A 20,586-nucleotide genomic window follows, 5' to 3' on the forward strand; every position below is an offset into this window, starting at 1 on the left:
TGTTGTTGAGTTAAAAAACAGCTTAATTTAAATTTTTTTTTTTTTTTCTTAATTTTGTTAATTTTTTCACCAACATTAGGATTACAAGGGCATGGATTGTTAACCAAAATGCTTTAATGCATTTAGCATTTTCATGAATGAATGAATGCTCAAATAAAAAGGTCTTTAAAACAGTTCATGGATTTGTGAAAACAAGCTAAAGCTGCCTATTTGCATTTGTTTGATATTGGGATGCAAAATGAGCATTTTAGATTGATCCGTTAATGTGGTCGTCCTCGTGTAAGAAAAACCCATCCAGATCTGTAGCTATAGTCAGCTTTAACAGATTCTTGAAAAAAGATTCCTGCTGCTTGTTTAAACTATTAATTTAAATTAAGCTAAAAAAACCTATTGAGTTTTTTTGGGACAACTGAATTGTTTTATGTTCATTCTACTTACATGAACTCTACTTTTGTTATTTTTTTTATATATGATATTTTATGTATATTTACAAATCAAATCAAATTAAAACAACTAAGTTAACTTGAAGAACAACATGAAGGAATTGTGTGGAACCCAGCATTCTTTCTACTATGTAAAGATCCAATTTATATTGTGGAGCATTTTTTTCATAGATATAATTCATACAAATTATAAATAATTAATTTTCTAATAATTACATTTTTTTTTTTTAAATCATATAAATAAAATTATATCAACGTAATAATCATACATTTTCTTTTTGGCTTAGTCCCTTTTTTAATCAGGGGTCGCCACAGCGGAAAGAATCACCAACTTATCCAGCATGTTTTTACGCAGCGGATGCCTTTCCAGCTGCAACCCATCACTAGGAAACACCCATGCACACTCATTCACACACATACACTACAAACAATTTAGCTTACCAATTTACCTATATTGTATGTCTTTGGACTTGTGGGGTAAACAGGAGCACCTGTAGAAACCCACGCAAATGAGGGGAGAACATGCAAACTGACCCCGCCGAGGCTCAAACCAGCAACCTTTTTGTTGTGAGGTGACAGCACCTCCATCTACTGCGCGACCGTGATGCCCAACATGATAATATTAAATAATAATATGTAAACAATATTGTTTGAATATTTTGTTTCTGTTAAGTGATATTTTGGGATTTTTTTATTTTTTTTTATATTGGTGAATTTTTATCATTCATTTACAGCTAAATTATACTTATTTGTTTGTCTTAATCATATTTTATTATATTTTGCTTAATGTTAACATTTGTCATTTGTATAATTGTTAATTATGTGCATTTTTTACTAATTAGTTTGTTTCTTTTATAATAATTTCTGCGCATTAATCTTTATTATCATTAATATATTTAGATTTGTTAGTTTATATACCAATTTTTTTTTTTTTAATTCATTCATATCTTTTGCCTGGTTTGTAAACCCATAGGTCATTAGCAGTGCCCACTAAACATTTATTAATTTCTTTTTTTTATATATATATATAATACGTACAACATATTAGACATGTTTTAACACGTAATACATGCACCAAACTGTAATAATGATACATGTTCATAAGTTCTGAATAAAACTGAACGCACTTTTAGCGCCCCTCAGTGGACATTTCATACCATTACATGCTTGTTTTCCACATCCTGTGATTAGAGTCTCATTTCCTTTTATTCACATTTTGGAAACAGCAAAAATAAAGAAGGAAAAACGACACGCAGAGCTATTTTATCACTTCAAAAGTGTTTTTATGGGGCAACAGCTCCTTTTAGCATTATGCTTTCACTGTAAGTAAATAGAAAAGCAATAGAAAGCAATAGAAAATTGAAAAGCAAATCCCTCCATTTGGAGCAAAATATAAGTGAGCAAATGATGAAAGACTTCATTTTTGTGTCTGAATTGTTCCTTTAATACACTGTGTTGATGCAGCCATGGTTATGTTCCTTCTAAGCTGTAAATAAGCTGTCAAACCGTTCTGAAATGTTGTTTTTACGAATTCCAGCCAGCGCTAGAGGATTATGACAGTCAGTTTGCCACAAGGTAAGATCGGCTCTTAATGAACAGAAATGACAATGAATCAGTCTTAGGAATTTATCCCCCAAAAAACTAAAATCTGTCCTGCTAACTATACCTATCTTAGTCAATAGTAGTAAATATATGTGTTTATTTCCCTTTCTTAGCTCTTGCTTGCTTATGCTAAGTGTGCAATGTAGTGCTGATATTTGTTGGGAGACCAAGCCTGTTTTCTCAGAGAATTGTAAATTGATTGACAAGAGAAGGTTGTGTGTCTGTGTGTTCTCGTGAGTGGAGTGAATGAGCTGTTGAACTGTGGGATGCATCCTTGTTGACCTCACTGTATCATCTCTGTATATCTGTGTGTGTGATCCATTAAGGTCAGGATCAGAGCTGTTCATAGTCTGTGCCTATGGCCCATCGTCTATAAGAGCCTCTAGATTAATCCATATAAGAAATGATTCGGGTTCAAAACTGTACTGGCAGCAGGATACAGTTTTATATCATTCCTCAGTTCAATAATAATAATAATAATAATAATAATAATAATAGTAATAGTAATAATAAAATAAATAATAATAATTAAAAAAAAACACAAGCGCTGTGTGCAGTAATGCTTTATGTACAATGAATACGTGCTTATTAGAAAGGTTTGAAAGTAGAATTGTGGAGTTGCCTCGTTCAAAGTTAATGCATTACAATTAAAGCAGAGTTGGTAAACTTAAGGCTGACTAAATATTACTTTATTTTGAAAGATAAAAACAAATGACTAATGTTTAAAATGTATAAACTATTTATACAGTAGTTATATGCATTAATCTAAGGTTTTCTTTAAAACCTAGGCCACTCAAGATGCTCAGTACCTGGTTTAACAATTTACTTTACTTGTGGCTTGTGATGACATATTATGATGCAAATCTTTTGGTCAGTGCAAAAAAAATGTAACATTATTTTAAACAATATTATTTCTCCACTGCCTTAGGAAAAGCTATTGACCTATCAATTTGCTTTACAACATCCTCAGTATATCATCATAAGCCTGGATATGTTTTATCACTCTCAATATGCCACTGACCAGTTACAACTAAAGTAAACAGCAAATTTAGATTTTTGGTTGAATTATCCCTTTAATGTATGATGTTTCGTGGTGTTATATATATTTTTTTAATGTCATTGAAATTGTCAAAATGACATTGTAAGCACTTTACTGTAAACAATATCTAAAAAATGAGTCAAAATGTTGCAAATAATAATTTATTTAGCTATATATTTTCAGGAGGAATTAAGTGTAAGATTAATCTGCACCTGACCTTTTAACCAATATAGATCCCTAGTCAATATGTTGTCAGTCATTTGTAGTTTGACAGGTTGAAGTGTAAGCCCCGCCCCTTCCAGCCTTCACCCCGCCCATTTGTGGCTGTCTTGTCTTTTCTTCATTTCTCTCTGAATGTGTCCGACCTGGCAAGCTTCCTTCTCTCTTTGTTCCACAGTTCCGATGGCAAATTGATTTCGACAGTGTGAACACAGACAGACTATCAGACACAGATCCGGATAGCACAGGGGCCACGCCCCTTCTTCCCTTAGCCCCTTCCCCTCTTAAGCTCTGCCTCCACACACTCCTCCTCCAATGGAAGGGGCCAGTCTCATCCCTCCTTTCTGTCCTCTCTTCCTCCCTGCGTCTTGCTGGGGCGATAGTGGCGGTCGCGTGTGGTGGGTCGGGGGGGAACTCTGAGAAGAACGACCCGAACGCAGTCCAACTGCTCGCCTCGCTGCTTTACGGACTCTGATTCGCCTGTAGTGACGCCGCTATGACATCGCTGTGGACTCCAAAGAGACTGCTTACCACTTCCCGTCTTTCATGCATGAGCACAAGTTTTGCTATGTGGTTGTTTTTTTAAAAAAAAGATGACATCCTCATGTAAAAGTGCCAAAAGAGAAGCAAATTTGGTATTTTGGAGCAGCATCTCCTCATTCCGAAGCTCTTGCTGAGTGTGTGTGTGTTTTTCTAAGCAGATGTGATGGGAGCCTCATGCCAAAATGAGGAATGTTCTGTTTTTTTATTCTTATCTGTGGTTTAGTTGTGCAGAGTGTACTCTCTCTGTGTGAGCCTTTCCGTTTTGTGAATCCCTCATGTATTATCTGGTGCTCCTCTGGTCCAGAGGCTGTGTCGCTTTGTGCCGCTAACAAACAGCAGCAGCAGCTTAGATTTTCCTCAGATTTGCCAACGCAATTGTAACGATTGGAAGGAAAATCACTATTTTCACTCATTATACAAGTGCCAAATGAGAGCTGACCTACCGAAGTAGAGTGAAGGTCGCATGAGCTTCAAACACTCGGGTGGGACGGTGCTGTTCACCTAACCGGCACACGTCCATCACCCTACATGCATGAAAGAAAAGTGCTCTGAGCAGAAACCTTTCCCCACTTCCCCCCCTCCAAAAAAATCCCATTATCCTGCCTCAGACACCTTAAAGTATGGGATCAGAATAGTATTTAAATCAATATTCGACAGTGTGATTCACAAATGCGTGATCTTATTCACAAAATGAGCTGTGTCAAAACTGATCAATCTTAAGAGATATTCACATTGCGCTTAATCACAGTTTATTGTTGTTCTTTTAACTTAAGTAAAGAAACATTTATGTACTTGTCACTAAGAAGTGGAGTTAGGACTTAATTGTACCTGTTTTAACATTTGAAGAGCATCTGATGTGAAATAGCAACAGAAAACAGTCGGAATAAAAAAAATTGCTTTAAGGCTTGTACACACAGAGGAGATATCTGTAACAGTAATGAAAATGATATAGTTTTAAATATTATTCTTAATATGAGACAACAGCACAGTTATAGATAGAATATACAATATAAAGAAACACAACATAGTTGAAGTCACTTGCATCTTTGATTCGAAAACACTGACTGGCTGTCATAATTAAATTAAATATAAAGGGCATCCATTTTTTGTACCCTCTAAATAAGTGATGAAAAGGATTAATAGAGGTGATATAGTTATGCCAGAAATGTCATTTTAGCATGACTTTTATTTTTATAATCTTTTTGGACTGTGAATTTGCCATCTTCACCCCTCACTTCCTGTTTAAGAGGAAGTAGGCCATGTTAAGTCAGAGATTTTATGGAAAATGTCTGTATTACCTATCATTTGACTACCTGGAATGCTAACTTGGTCAGATGAAGCACATGTGAGCCAGTCACATAGCAGCTTTTAGTCTACTACCCTGCACTTATTTTTATTGAAAATACAAAATCCATATACAACAAAATGACATTCAACTTTACAAATTATGTATCACACAAGAAAGGTTCAACACAAAATATTATACAAAAATGCAAAGTGTAAATTACAAAAAAACTATCCAAACTAAAATAAAATTAGGAGCGAAAAAAAGTAGTTCTTTTATATAAACACTGTGTAATGGAGGTGTTTTGAAATATCTGCCTTTATGAATATTTGGCTAATGCAATAATAACATTTATCAAATAATGTAAAACTGAACAATCTTTAGTAATTCCATGTAGTACACCTTGTAATGTGAAAGTCAAACCTTTAGCATCCACATTATTTTTTATCTTGCACTGTTTTCCAAAAGGATTGAATAGAGCTGCAAGTAAAAACAAAAGTGTTCTGTGTCAAATAAGTGTTTGCATAAATGGCATGGTGATTTTTCAAAATTTAATTTTAAGCGTAAAAATCTATTGGAATATTATATATCACCTAATGTTTTAAATTGTACTTCTTTTACCTTGGGGTCTCCTACCCTGCATACTACCATAGAAGCAGCATTAGCTGTTATCCATTTTAGGCTAATGATTTCAGACTTAAAATGTGCACTATGCAGCTTATAAAACATAAAATTATTTCAAACTATTCATTAGTATCAATATTTTGTCTTTAAAAAATGCTTAATTTTAGTCCAATACACTGACTTCATTCACTCTTAGATGTGTTTAAAAAAATAACACATTGAGTTCAACAACTAGTTAGGGCCTTGTAAACAAGCAAGAACAGCACAGTCTGACTTGAATTCTCCTCATGACTTGGAAAAATCTCATCAACCAAAAAAATAGCTAAACATATTTTTCAGTTTGTCTCTAATTACAAAGTGTACAGGAGTAGTAGGTCATGTACATCAACTTTAAGTGCTTTAAAATGCAGCACGCACGCTTAGAATAATATGTTCTTATCATTTGCTGGTGTGGACTAAAGTTTTATGTTCTTGTGTGAATGAGCCTTAAACAAAATAAGTGTTTTATTATTTGCTAACACTTAAGTTAAAGTACCAATTCCAACTATTAATTACTGACTAATTATCTGCTCATTATTAAGATATTGGATGCTTATTAGTAATCATAAAGTGTGTTATTCTACTTAAGTAGGACTATCCCCTCTACCTTATTAACTATTAATAAAAACAAATTAGTATAGGGCTGCACAGTATTGAAAATATCTGACATTGTGATATTTATATTGCAATATGAATACCATTTCTGCAGATGACTTGAATAGCTCTATTAGGAATAAAATCATTACCTTTGATTGGAATAATCTTGTGGACGAGTGAGTAAAAGAAATTTGATGATGATATTGATAGATCACAATATCAGCAATATATCACAACAAACCCATCCACGATATATCATGATATTTGTAAATGAGCATCAAAATATGCATTTCTTTCATTAACAGCACATATATTTCTTAGAATTGCAACATTGATAATTGTTCGATCTGCCATTACGAGAAGTGCCACCTCATGCATATCACTATTTTGCCCTGCCCCTATAATTAATCAAATGTAATGTAAAGTGTAAACACTGTACCATTCTTCAATGCTGATCAACAATAATTTAACTCCACATTTTAGATGATGTGAATCTGGCTATTGCAAATGCATACATTGCAGTATCGCTGCTGAAATGATATATTGTGCAGCTGTACATTAGTATTTTATTGAGTTAAATTGATTTGTTAATAGTAAGAATTGTACCTTAAAATAAGGTATGACCATTAATTTTATTTACAAGTATGTGCCCTTGAGTCAGTATAGTGATAGTTTATAATGAGATGTTTGTTTTATTTTGTGAATATTAATTAGGTTACACGTTTATGCATCACATTTGGCGAATATATTCATTTTAGTTTATTCTGAGCCCATATCAAAGCGCCACCAGCCCATGTCTCTAAAAACATTCCCATTGTAGTATGTTTCCATGCAGTTTTAGGATGATGACTGACAGATCCTCTGGAGCTGTGGTGTGCTCCTCGCTGTGTTGATGTTCTTTTTGTTTCTTCTTTTCTTTTTTCTTTTCTTTGTTTTTTCCTTGGGAAATAGACAAACTAGGAAAAATGCACAAGAAATCGGTGTAACAATCACATTATGCATGCTGAGGAGGAACATAGTGAACATTGACCTTGAATGTATGGTGACTTTTTACGAATAAAAGAATAAATAAATATCTATATATTAATAAAACATTTGTTCAAATGAGCTTTTGATGATTTTCAATTTGTCATCTTTCAATTTGCACTTCATTGGGAGCTGCACACCTACAGTACAAGTCGGCAGAAAAGCATTATTGTGATTTTTTTTTTATTATTCATATTTTATGAGTTTATTTTATAGATTATCTCTATATGTTTATTATTTTTAATTTTATACATGATATTTGTATAAAAGGAACATTTCACTTTAAGAAATAGGCCCATTTCACAACTCTCCCTGGGGTAAAACTATTGAGGTTTGGCAATTTTGAATCCATTCAGCCAATATTCAATTCTAACATGAGCAATTTTAGCTTAGCTTACCAAAGATCATTGAATTAGATTAGACTAAAAGAATTCGCTTGACTGTTCTGTAGTTATTTTGTGTACAAAGACTACGTGTACACTTTGGTCATATTGACAGACATTACAAGATTTTTAGGCTCTGTGTAATGTCATTGCACCTGTCGCAGCCATGGTATGGCAGCAAAGTTCCTTAATTATTACACTGAAATGAGAGTATAGTTCCTAGCCCTATCGACCTAGAGATGAGCAACTTCACATTCCCCATGGCTCTTCATACACAATGTATTTTCAGAAGAGTCGAGTTTTAAACATGAAAATTATTGAAACTCTTCAATAGTTTTTGAGGGAGATTCTAATGGTCTAATCTGATTCAGTTGTTTATGCTAAGCTAAACATGCTCCTGCTAGACAGGAGATAATCTGAATGGATTCAAAAATTGTAAAACTCAACTGTTAAACTCTGCCTATTGAAAACATGAGCCTGTTTCCCTCCCAGAAAAGTGGGGTGTTCTTTTAACAAACCAAAATAAGTAGATTAAACTATTTTAGGCCATTTGTTAAATAAAGTAATGATTCAGTTTTTTGACTTTTTCACTAGCACCCACATACTGGACCAGTTTATCCTCAATTAAACTAAATTTGCCATTCTTTGAAAGCAACTATTAATGAACATTTCACGAACCTGAAGAGCACACAGTCCTAGCGTATTCCGTTTGTGTTTTTGTGCATCATGATGTTGTGTCTGTATGAATCTGTGACCTGTCTGTGTTTCTGTGGCTGTGCTTGCCTGCTCGCCTTGGTTTCTTCTTTTGTATTTTAGTTCTTAAGATCTGATCTATATAAGATGTGTAGTTTTCCAAGCATGCTTTTTTTGTTGAAAAACTGTGAAGAATTTGATATTTAAATGTGCTCTTCAAGAGTTCATCGTTCTCCATACACATCTCTCTTTACTAATCGGACCTCCAAAGCAAACTGCTATGGGCAGACCTTTCATTTTGTTTGCACTATATTTTAAACCCATGTCATTCTCTAGAAGTACGTTATTCGCTCATCTACGAACTGTGACGTCATCCATGACCAGTCGCCAAAAGCGCCAGTAACCTACAGTACGGCCATCGTACGCAACACTAACAAGTCATGTGAATGCGGTGGAAATGTAGCCATGCATAGCCTCGGTCTCAGGTACAAACCCCTGGACTCTCTTTACCTTCCAGTTTGGGTCCTGAATTGTCCCGGTTCTGAGTGTTGCAGGACCTCCGTAAGTCACCTGCCTCCATCGCTGCTTAGCAAAAACCAGTCATGGCTTTTTTTATCATTATTTTCCTTTGTTTTTGGTTTCTTTTTGGTTTCGGATTCTCATTTGCTTCTCTGCTTAAACTGGGCGACAGTTTCGTCTCATGCCGCCACCTGCCTCTCCGGTTGGTTCTTGGCTTTTTGTGTGTGTGTGTGTGTGTGTGTGTGTGTGTGTGTGTGTGTGTGTGTGTGTGTGTGTGTGTGTGTGTGTCTGTGTGTGTCTGTGTGTGTCTGTGTGTGTCTGTGTGTGTTAGGGCTGTGCAATATGGCGATATATATAGTATGGACGTAATAAGTATATTTTAAAAAGTTTTTTTGTTTTTTTTTATGTTGGACGTAACCATTCGTTTTATTTTATATATCATATCGTTGGAATATCTAGCCAATTCCATGTGTATTCAATAAAAAATTTCAGGAGAGGGTTTCTTTAATATCAAAAATATTAGTTATTTATTAGATACAAATTTAGCAATTCTTTCTAAGTATGCAACACAGTAAGAAAGTAGTAGTATGTTTGGTTAGTATATGGTATCAAAAGAAAAAGATTGATTAACCTGTTTTTATTCTGAACTTTATTTTCTAATAAAAAATAGACACAATAGTAATAAAAATACATTTATTTTTCCCCACTATATGCATAGATGTTATATTTTACATTATACATTTAACTATAAATATAAACTGTAAAATGTAAACAAAAAAAGTCCTTTAAAATAAATATAAATTATTGATTAAGTATAGAAATGGTACTATATTGTATGTATGTAGCAGTGCGATATGGCTGTGTCTCGACACTACTGGGAGCCGTGCGTTGGCTCGAGTCCGCAGACTGAGTGCCTTAGTGTCATTGCAGTGCCGATATATAGTCGTATTGCACTGCTACGAGAGTGATATTACATTTACACCACAGTTTGATAGCAGAATCCTTTATATAAAAAAGTAAATCAAACATACAGTCTTAAAAATAATTAAATACTTTTTTTCTGCCAATATCAGCTGATCGTTGGAAACAGCAGAAATCTTTGCTAATTCATAAACATCACTTTAGAATTTAGGTCTCAAACTCGATTCCTAGAGGGCCACAGCTCTGCACGGTTTACTCTAACCTCAGTCAAACACAGCTAATCCAATTAATCAAGCTGTGCAAGACTTAAGCAGGTGTTAGCTGGAGGTGGTTGGAGCTAAACTATGCAGAGCTGTGGTCCTCCAGGAACTTTTGAGACCATTGCTTCAACTAAGATTTGAATGATTCTCTAGCTTAATGTCTGTCTAAAGTGATGATAAAACAGGTAATTGTGCTCACATTTTAACATTAAAAGGGCTGAACGACTTGAATTGCCATCAGTCTACAGAGATTTCCCAGTGTTTCTCTATATAAATAGGCAGATCACAATAGTTAACCCTGATAAAGCCAAAGCAAAGCAAACACTAGCAGATTACTATGATATAAATACAGCACTACAAAATAAAAAAGAGAGAGATTGACTTAGAATGTCACTTATCTGATTTATAATGATTTGATCAGCTGTAGTTTAAAAATTAATCAGAAAAAACATTGTTTTTCTTCCCCTAAGGACTTATTATGCAGTTTCTCTTGCCATCCTTCGTTGGAACGTCAATATATGTGTGTGAATGTATGCATGTGTGTATATATATATATATATATATATATATATATATATATATATATATATATATATATATATTAAAATTATTATTATCGCCCAGCCCTAATAATGTGTGTGTGTGTGTGTGTGTGTGTGTGTGTGTGAGAGAGAGAGAGAGAGAGAGAGAGAGAGAGAGAGAGAGAGAGAGAGAGAGAGAGAGAGAGAGAGAGAGAGAGAGAGAGAGAGAGAGAGAGAGAGAGAGAGAGAGAGAGAGAGAGAGAGAGAGAGAGAGAGAGAGAGAGAGAGAGAGAGAGAGAGAGAGAGAGAGAGAGAGAGAGAGAGAGAGAGAGAGAGAGAGAGAGAGGTCATAGGTTGCCAGGAAATGGTGTTGGCGCTGGAGGTAACCACCTAACTCTTGCATGCCTCTTTCACTGCTGAGAGAAGTAACAGTGTCTTGTTTTCCATTTGCATGCCTTTGCTCTAAACACCCTTCATAGACTCCTGTTCATAAGTACATGTCAAATTGAACCACAGTATGACTTCCCGACTCAGAGTGCAGTAGAGTTGTAAGTTGCTTATTTTTAGTGGGTCACCAGCACGGGCTGCATTTAGGGCTTACTGACCGTGTTTGTTCTTCCACCTCCTCTCCCATCTAGTGACCGTGCCCTGGAGCTCTACCTCAGGCCGAGCCTCATGGATGACCGATCCGCTCCTCTCTACTACTAGAGTGGCCAGCTGCGCTGTGGCCTGTGCGCTCTATCACTCTCTTCTGTTCTGGCTGTGTCATTGCAAGGAGGCAAAGCACATGCATTAACCCAAGGGCACGGAGCTTGTCGTGTCTTGAAAAAAAAAAGGATTAGATAATTCTGTAGCCACATAATTATTGCCATTTGTAACCACCAATTCACGTATTTCAGAATTTTTTTTTTTTGTTCTCAATCGAACTGATGATGATGGTATTTGGAAAAAGTATGTGTGATTGTTTAATTATGAGATCTTTTACTTAGAATGAATGTGAACATGTAAGAGTAAGTATTTTCATAGATGTTATTTCTATATGTTAACAGTTTATAACTAAAAGCCTCTAAGTGCCGTCTGAATTATTTTTCCATAAAAGTGAATTTACTGACCAACACACAGGTGGCTCAGAAAAATGCTCATTTCAGATGGCATTTAGAGGTTTTTGCATATAAACTCTTCCAATGCAGTTCTATAGGGAAGCCTTTCTTTTTGTGTGTCGGTTTTCTGCCGATAAAGCCTCTTTTCGCAAGGGTTTTTGATACTGTGGTCGCTCCGTATTAAACTGACCGCTGTGCTTTGCTCAAGTTCTAGCTTATTCTCTGTTTACACAGAGAGTCTGTACAGTATAGATGCAATATATAGTCATGCGAACAGCACTGACACAGGATCTGTGCCTTTTCCTGTTGTTTTGTGCTTTGAGTATCCGTATCTTCACTGGTGTAAGTAGAGGGATTGCTTTTATGTGATATTTTGTTTCTTCTTGTATTTTTTTACTATCATTTGATTTTATTGTTTGCTTTAATTTTAGCAATTTTAATGACTGTTATAGATATTAAGGGTTTTTTTTTTGGTCACTTGCTGCTTTTGCTTTTCCGCAACCTGAGCAAGACTGCTTATTAAATATGAACAATAGATTTGCTGAATAATAGTTAGCTTATTAAAATGGCCAATTCTGTACATATAACTTTGGTTTTGTGTTTTGCTTTAAGTACTGAATTATTTTGAAGCAGTCATCCTTGTGTTTATGTATCTGAAATGACTTTGTTACAGGACATACAAAAATCAGGTAGTTTAGATACTGATACGAATTGCATGTTTTATAATAGGGCGCCTTTCATGGATTGATTGTGGAGATGATGGTGGGAATGTTGTGCTATTTCTTTGAGGGAGCAAGCTTCAAAAACACATTTTATATAATGTTTTTGTTTTTTTGGCTTTTCTGTTTATTCTTATTTATGGAGAACTGCAAATGTATGTGCACATTCTTGTATTTTCTGAAATAAAAAAGAACATGTAAAAAAAATAATTAAAACAACTATATGATCACAAACACACTTAAAGTAGAGTCTAAAAGACAGAACTCACAGGACATCTGACAGGAAATATTTTTGTTTCAACTCAAAATCAAGTCATTTTTGGATAAAATCATGCTGTAGGATTATAGGATAATTTTTCCAACACTGCATAACCAGTAAAATGAAGATTATTGGAGTTTCTTACAAGAAAGTCAACAATATGTTACTGTTACTTGCTGACCGTTTGTAAACATTTGTTCTTTCTGAGTGAAAATAGATTTACCAAATGTGAAGACACATCGATAATCATAATATGTTCTCACTCAATTTTATTTTGAAATTATTACAAATTGTTAATGGTCAAATACAAAAGGGATTTTTGAACATCAAAACAATAAAATTGTAATAGATCTATTATTTTCTTCCTGTATAGAATGTGTCCTGTTATTATTTTTGCTAACAATTTGAGTAATTAATTTTCTATTATCATTACTTGTTTGTTGTCTTTTGTATTTCTCTTCTTTTAAAGCAAAGAATAATGATTGATAATGATGTTGTGCCTTGCAGGATTTACAGGACATTCAGGCATATTTGGAAGAATAACATTATTTATTGGCCTATAGTATGTCAGGGATCCCAGTGAAGCCTCAAAATGCATGTAGTTGTCGTTTCAAATAATATCCTGTTTTTACCCATTCATCAGAAATATGTTTAAGCATTTAAAATATTACAAAATGTACTTTTTTTCTCTTATTATTTACCACAGGTCATAATCCGTGTTCATTTTTACATAATCATACAGTATGAATAACAATTACTTGAATGTTTTATGAACACCAATACTTTTACACGCAGGTGTTTTGCAACATTGAAGCAGACACTTGCATTTATGCTTTCTATTAATATTAAATTTATTTCAATGTGATGTGGGGATTTTGTCCAAACTGTTGGTGGTCGGTGACAGGTGAAATTTCAATTTCAGAAATGCTTTCTATTTAGGTGAAGTCGCAGCAAAGCAACTGCATAAATGACAATGACAATTTAATCAGGGATCGATTATAGGCTTTTTTAGTGTTAAATGCTACCATTGTGAGATTGAACACCATTTTACATTATATTTATCACCATACCACTCAAAGCATCAGCAGATAGTTCACCTCAGATCTAGAAAATAAAGTAACTAGCATATGGTTTAAAGAAAAGCCAAGTCACTCTTATGCCCGATTCACATGGGGCTTTCACCTCAATGCTTGATGGAGGACATGTCTGAAACTTGGCCCTGACACGATTGTCATAAACACTAAAACTAGATAGCAATTGGCTGCTGTCTGAATGGAGTATGCATGAATTGATTTAATTGGTTGACATTCTTGTTGGTGCTTGCAAATTTTAGAAATTCCCAATTTCTGCAAAATTAAAAAAATCCAAAAGTTAGTTTGGCAGCTCTTGACGTCACTCAATGTGTATTTGGCATTAGTAGCATTTGTACTTTTTAATGTTAATGGGGTTTAATGTAATTGTTTATAACTCTTAACATTTCATCAGGAGTGCAATAGCTGGGATTTAAATGAATCAAGGATCGTTAAATGTTTGTCACGTTTGTTGCGGAAAGCCATACTTCTTGTTTCAGGAATTTCACTACATTTCCACCAGTGATCTTCAACTATTGGAACCCACTATAGTTCACTTATATGTACAGTTGAGGAACTATTAGCCAGATTGTATATTTTCCCCAATTTGTTTAACAGAAGTAAGATTTACTCAACACATTTCTAAACATAATAGTTTTACCGACTCATTTTAAATATCTGATTCATTTTATCTTTGCCATGATGACAGTACATAATATTTTACTAGATATTTTTCAAGATAGTATTCAGCTTAAAGTGCTTTAGGCATTTAAAGGCTTAACTAGGTTAATTGAAGTTAGGGTAATTAGGCAAATCATTCTATGCCTATGGTTAGTCAAAAACAAACATTGCTTAAGGGGCATATTAATATTGTGTATAACATATGCTTATTTATTTTTTATGATTTTTTTTCATTATTATTAAAAACCTAATAATATTATAATATAGCCGAAATAGAATAAATACGACTTTTTCCAGGAAAAAAAATGAAAAAAATTATAGTAAATTCTGTGAAAATGTCTTTGCTCTGTTAAATATTATTTGGGAAATATTTGAAAAAGAAAAAAAAAAAAACTAATTAAATAATTAATCATTTTGACTTCAACTGTACATGTATATATTTTCTTAAATAACTGTCACAGGCACAAAGACAAACTATAGTTTGGTTTATTTTTATTGTAGTACAGTAGGCATGAGTCATGAGGACATACGGTTGACAGCTATGAGGCAGTAACCATAGACTTCTCCCTTGGACGCTACAACATTCAGTTCACTCACATTTTAGCTCTCTCTGGCAGCCATAACCAATGAAGCGCTGATGCTCTGAATGAGAAACAGTACCTACTGCCGCAAGGTTTAGCACAGTATAAAACTCTTGAAAGGCATACAGCGAGAAAGCGAGGGTACAGTGCAGTGATTGTGACTTACAGCATTGGCACAAATGTGTATGGGCTCCAGTGATTCAAGGCAGAGCATGATGGATACATCTGTACGTTACATTTAAACAGATCATCATGTAAAACAGCTTTTTTTCTGTGTAACACCTCATGATTTAGGGACAAAAGACAAAATATAGAAATATACATGGGGCCCACATGCCATCTGGACCTTCTGGATTGTTTTGTAGTACATCTATTTGGATTGGATCTAACAAAAATAACACTTCTGAGACAAGGCATCATCACAGACGGAGGACCTGATCTGCAGGAGCTGCCATTACTGTTTGGAACACGCTTTGTTCGCAGACGACAGGGGTCATTCTTCCTCTTTGAAGTCCGTGTGAAATCTAAATTTACAACATTGATTTATTTAGCACACATTGTTATTCTTTAGGTGAATAATTAACTTGTGCAAGTTAATTCAGTAAAGAAAAATAAATTTATTTAGGTAATCTTCCATCAAGTCTTGACTCTGCATTTGGAGTAACGGTCCTTCTCTGTTGACGTCAAAATCAGCTTCAGTCAAAATATTCTTAACCACTCTTACCGTTAGTTTGCTATGAGAGAATATTTTGCAAAACAAAGAAAGCCCTGCCCCCTACTCAATATTCAGCTTTAAATGCATCAAAATACTGAAATAAAACTCTTAAAAGCTTACATTTCACGCGGACCTTAGCTTGGTTTTGTCTTTGACTACCACAACTTACTTTGATAACCTGCTGGTTTTGTTCACTCATGTCTAAAATTGTTGTAGGGTTGAAATAAAATGTTCATTCTCAAGACTGACTGTTGTGATGAAATTCCTGACGAGCACCAATAAATGTTGCTTCTGTCAGGGTCATTTCTGTTACGCTGTACATTTTCATGTCCCCAATGCATTGTCAATGGATGAAATATTAAACTATATTAATGTTAAAATTGAAATATTAAACTTTTTTTTTTTACTACAATAGTAGTCTGGAGTGCAGCCATCTTGTCACATAATGATATGCGAGTTGCAATGTGTGTTACATTGATATCCAGAGTGATCTCTGGAACATAACTATTTTACTTAATGTTAGAAAAGTGTGCCAATTTATAAAAATACATACCATTTAATTTGTATAAATATGCACTATTTTTAAAGGGATGCATGCCTCTAAATCCTGCTTCTTACCCTGTTCCTTATTGGGGGATGAGCAAATTATAGTAAAATGTACAAATTAGATTGTCTAAATTAATACTAATTAGTAACTAAATCAAAAAGTTATGAATTGCCATGAGATTGTTGCCAAATGTTGGAATTTATGAAACATATTTTATAAAAAGAACTAAAAAAATCTGTTTTTCCAATTGAGAGCATGTATGTAAAAACACAAATGCATCCAATTTTCATGAAAAATACAACATTTTGGGATAAAAGTGTCTGCTAAGGGGTAGATCACACCAAACATGCTTTTTATATTGAGAGGTGCCTTTTTTAAATGGTTTACTAACGGCTGCGAGCATTTTAGTCGCTGTTTATGCACCCTGCGCGCCCCACGTTTTACTCACCTGCTGCGTCTCGCGTTTTTGCCCTTGCACGCTGTGCACTGTTGCCAACTATTTTTAAGGCGCTAAGCTCTGCCCAAAAAGTTACTAAAAGTCACTAGATTGCATCATATGTCAATTTGAATATTACTAACATCACGTTCCACCGTTTGTTTGTTTAACAGCCTATGGTTAATAAAGGGGTATATATTTGCACTATGTATGCATGTCAATTTAACTGAATTTGTTGGTGTTTGAATAAAGTATAGCAGTATAGATGTGTTGTGAATTTGCAGTAATCTTTCAGACCTAATATACCCAGACAAGTTCCGAAACTTTCACTAAAATATCTGTGATTGTGAACAAAAAAAGAATAAACGGTCAAGTAAAATTGTTAAAATGAAATAGAAGTAGATCTGTTTGACTGTACAAAGGAAATACCTCACACTGCCGATGCCAAGTCTTTTGCTATTGGTACGCAGAGGAGTGATCTGTTCTCAGGCTGCAGTTGGGAGAGACTGCTCTACGAGGACTGACTGGGCCACCTGTAAGTGCTCTAAGCAGGGGAGGGGCCTAAGGTATTATCCGCAGCTCATTAAGAAGAATAGGAATGCTGCAGTATGGACACATGAGAGTCTATTACAATCTACAGTAACAAAAAAGTAGCTAGATTTGTCGCTAGGCGCTTTTTTAAAAAAGAATTCTCCACGAGGGTCTGAAAAATTGCTAAATATAGCGACAATTCGTTAATTTGGGAACACTGTCGCTGTGCGCTCGCAGTTGACACAATGTCAACTCTGTCAAATGTAAGTCTCATCTATTTCATTCAAATGAAAGCAGAGGTGTGTTTTCAGTTAAGGTGTCTGCAGTGTTTGTGTTTTTAAGACAATAACGGAGACTTTTGATGATGGAGAAGAGACTTGTGGTTACTGTTTTGAGTTATCCAGTGCTGTATGATTGACAAATCTCGAACATCACAATATTAATTAAAATTAAAATTATATTAATATCAACAGCAACACTCACGCACATTACTCAGCTGATTCACCTGTTGCCTACACTGAAAAAAATGATGTTGCAAAACTGTTGCAAACAATTTATTTGTGTTGAATTTAAACAAACATATTTAATTTAATAAAATTCCACTTAATTTGTATGTTTAAATTCAACCTAAAACCCAAAAAAAAGGCAGTGTTGTGCACCTCGCGTTTTAGAAACAAAAAAGCGTGTTCAGTGTGATTGGACCCTAAATGAGTAAATGCACATGCAAATACTTTCCATTATAAGCTCACAAAAAGTAGCTCAAATGTAAGTTTGCATTTGCTCAGGTGGCATTACGCATTAGGAAGCTTGCACTCCAGACTGCCTTGAAGCACTGTTAGCCAAAACTGATTTAAATAATGTTTATTTCCGACACCGATCAATCATATAGCTTTAATGACTTATTAAAGCACAGGTAGCCATTGACTCGCATTGGTTTCAGCTAAAAGTCTTCATTAAGGTTCATTAAGGTGACTTATCAACTGGAGATAAGTCACCAACATCTTGGATGGACTAAAGGTAAGTAAATGATTTATTTGGGGTAAATCCATCTCTATTATTTTATATTCATAACTGAAATCTTGCTAGCATAAAAATTGTAGTTATTAAGCATTATGAAAGGTTTGGTCTCAGTGACCAATAGAGATGTAATAATTCACCATGAGCCGGTTGAAAATCAATTAAAATATGTGACTACTCAAATTGGTAGAAATGTTGAAAGGATCGTGATGCATGTTTTGAACAGAGGCGGCGCTGTGTTTACATGTGCAAATTCACTTTACCTGCACGTCAGGGGCAAGCAAGAGGTGGAGCGGCGGACTAAAATGACGGGTGAAGTGCACCAGATAAAACACAAACTGTGTGCAAATACTAATTTACTTGCACTAACAGAACAACAAATATGATGCACATAAACCATCAGCACAGTGAAAAACTACCGTCACAGATGTCTATACGCTAAAAACTTAACAAGTCAAGCCATGTGGTAAGCAGTTCTGCTTACTCTGACTCTGTGCATCAATGTTTTCATTGCGAAAGTGTGAAGATGTTTTTCAGACTGAGAAAAAGTGAAAGGTGTTATGTTACAGAAGCAGTTATTAGATTATTTTTACCCTCTCCTTTTTCAAGTTAGTTTATGCATAGTTTAATATTTAGCTTATTGAATATTTAAAAATGTTCAAGATTATCTCTTCTTACGTGTATCACACTGATTACAAAAGTCATATTAATTACTCACCTTCATAATCGTGTTCAACTCCTGTATTTATTCTACTATTTAGTTATTTTAAAAATCTTTTTTTAAAATTTATTTATAGCAATTTAAATCTAAATAGCAATTTAGTCATGGCAGAAAATGTATTATTTTGCAAAAAATGTGCAGCACTTATAAAAAAAAATGAAAGGGCTCTTATTCATCTTAAATTTGTTTTAAATAATTTAGTTTAAAGAAATTGTGACAAAATCGTGAATTGTGAGATTAGTATTGTGAATTGTGTCGAATTGGAGTCGGTAATCGTAACATCTCTAGTAACCAATATTGATTGATTCTAAGTTTATTTGGATGTATTTTTCTAATTGAACAAAGACATTCTCACCTAAAGACACCGACTTCTGAACACCCAGAATGTTTCATGATTTTATTATTTTAATATTATTCTTTTTGTAGTAGTTTCAATGGCTGCATAACAGAAATGACCCATGTGCAAACTATAATGTAGGAAAGCTGTCAAAATAGAATGTTGCTTTACTGCCTGTTCTCCTGGAATACTGTCATTTCTTTTCTGAACAAACACGTACTGCAATGCATTACTTCATTCTTTAAAATATTCCTGAAATTTACATAGAAATCTAGAGATCTTAAGATCTAACAGGAGAATAACTAATTTGCTATTGATTAAACTGCATAATGATATATTAATTTGAGTTTTGATTATAAGAGGTGTATAAACGATATTTCACACAATGAGAGTGCTTTTGTACATTGTACATTTAAACAAAGCAGAACATAAGACAGTACGAGTACTTTAAAGTGTGTTAGTTAAAATAACCTAATTTAGATACATACTCTTGACACCCCTGAGCTAAAGTTTAGTCAAAAGTGGTCTCTTCTCTTTCTCAATTCCATTAATTTAAATAGGGGACTATTTTATTGGGCATAACCTTTCATAGCTCTTATTATTTGCAGCTCATTGGGTCAATCTAAAACACAAAGCATTATGACAAGTATCTCGGACTCTAAACCACATATTGACAATATGGAGGATGACAAGCAGATGAGGAGAGCAGACTTGTATCTATATTATTTCCTACGGGTTATGTGCAAAAAAAAAAAAGAATGATTTCAGCATGATACAGTTACTGAATTGTGCAAATAAGTTATAATCTTCACACATCATGTTTTTGATACATAGATAATAAATATGCTGTGTTGTAAAGATCTCTGTTCTTTAAACTGTTGTCCTCAAAAGACTGTCACTCAACCACCATCTGTCTAGAAACACAAAGGAGGGGCTGGCTAATCCACTACAGGATGAGGCACTGTGACCAAACAGCATATCAGGTTAACAGGACTTTTTAGTCCAGAACGTAAAAAAAATACAGAATAACGTTCAGTTTGATAAGACCGAGTCAAACCACAAAGGTTCTTAACACCTCTTCAATTAAAAGTGTAATGGCCACTTCACTCTTGGGCTCCATTCTCACTGTTACCTGTCAGGGGAAAAAAGATCGAGAAT

General features: G+C 34.4%; 2 protein-coding genes across 14 annotated transcripts in view; one reads left to right on the forward strand and one right to left on the reverse strand.

Annotated features, from left to right (window-relative positions):
- The window catches only part of baiap2a (BAR/IMD domain containing adaptor protein 2a), a 220,519-nt gene extending 207,357 nt beyond the window's left edge, over positions 1-13,162 (forward strand). For 3 of the 9 annotated variants that reach the window (XR_015479995.1, XM_087243264.1, XM_087243268.1), the window contains 2 exons: positions 1,981-2,018; positions 11,353-12,740. Coding sequence is in view for 7 of the 9 variants with exons in the window: in XM_087243264.1 (XP_087099390.1) it covers positions 1,981-2,018; positions 11,353-11,422 (108 nt within the window). In the remaining 2 variants the exon portion in view is untranslated. Of the gene's footprint in view, positions 1-1,980; positions 2,019-3,481; positions 7,499-9,010; positions 9,055-11,352 lie in introns of those variants that run through there. The other 6 variants (XR_015479994.1, XM_087243266.1, XM_087243265.1 and 3 more) reach the window with 5 other exon arrangements.
- Positions 13,163-15,018: 1,856 nt separating this feature from the next.
- The window catches only part of lmtka (lemur tail kinase 1 a), a 154,612-nt gene continuing 149,044 nt past the window's right edge, over positions 15,019-20,586 (reverse strand). For all 5 annotated transcript variants that reach the window (XM_087245173.1, XM_087245174.1, XM_087245175.1 and 2 more), the window contains one exon: positions 15,019-20,560. In XM_087245173.1, coding sequence (XP_087101299.1) covers positions 20,532-20,560 — 29 coding nt within the window. In that variant the 3' untranslated portion in view covers positions 15,019-20,531. The remainder of the gene's footprint in view (positions 20,561-20,586) is intronic.

Source organism: Danio rerio, chromosome 3 (genome assembly GCF_052040795.2).
Source record: "Danio rerio strain M-AB ecotype USA chromosome 3, GRCz13ab, whole genome shotgun sequence".
Taxonomy (NCBI): Eukaryota; Metazoa; Chordata; class Actinopteri; order Cypriniformes; family Danionidae; genus Danio; species Danio rerio.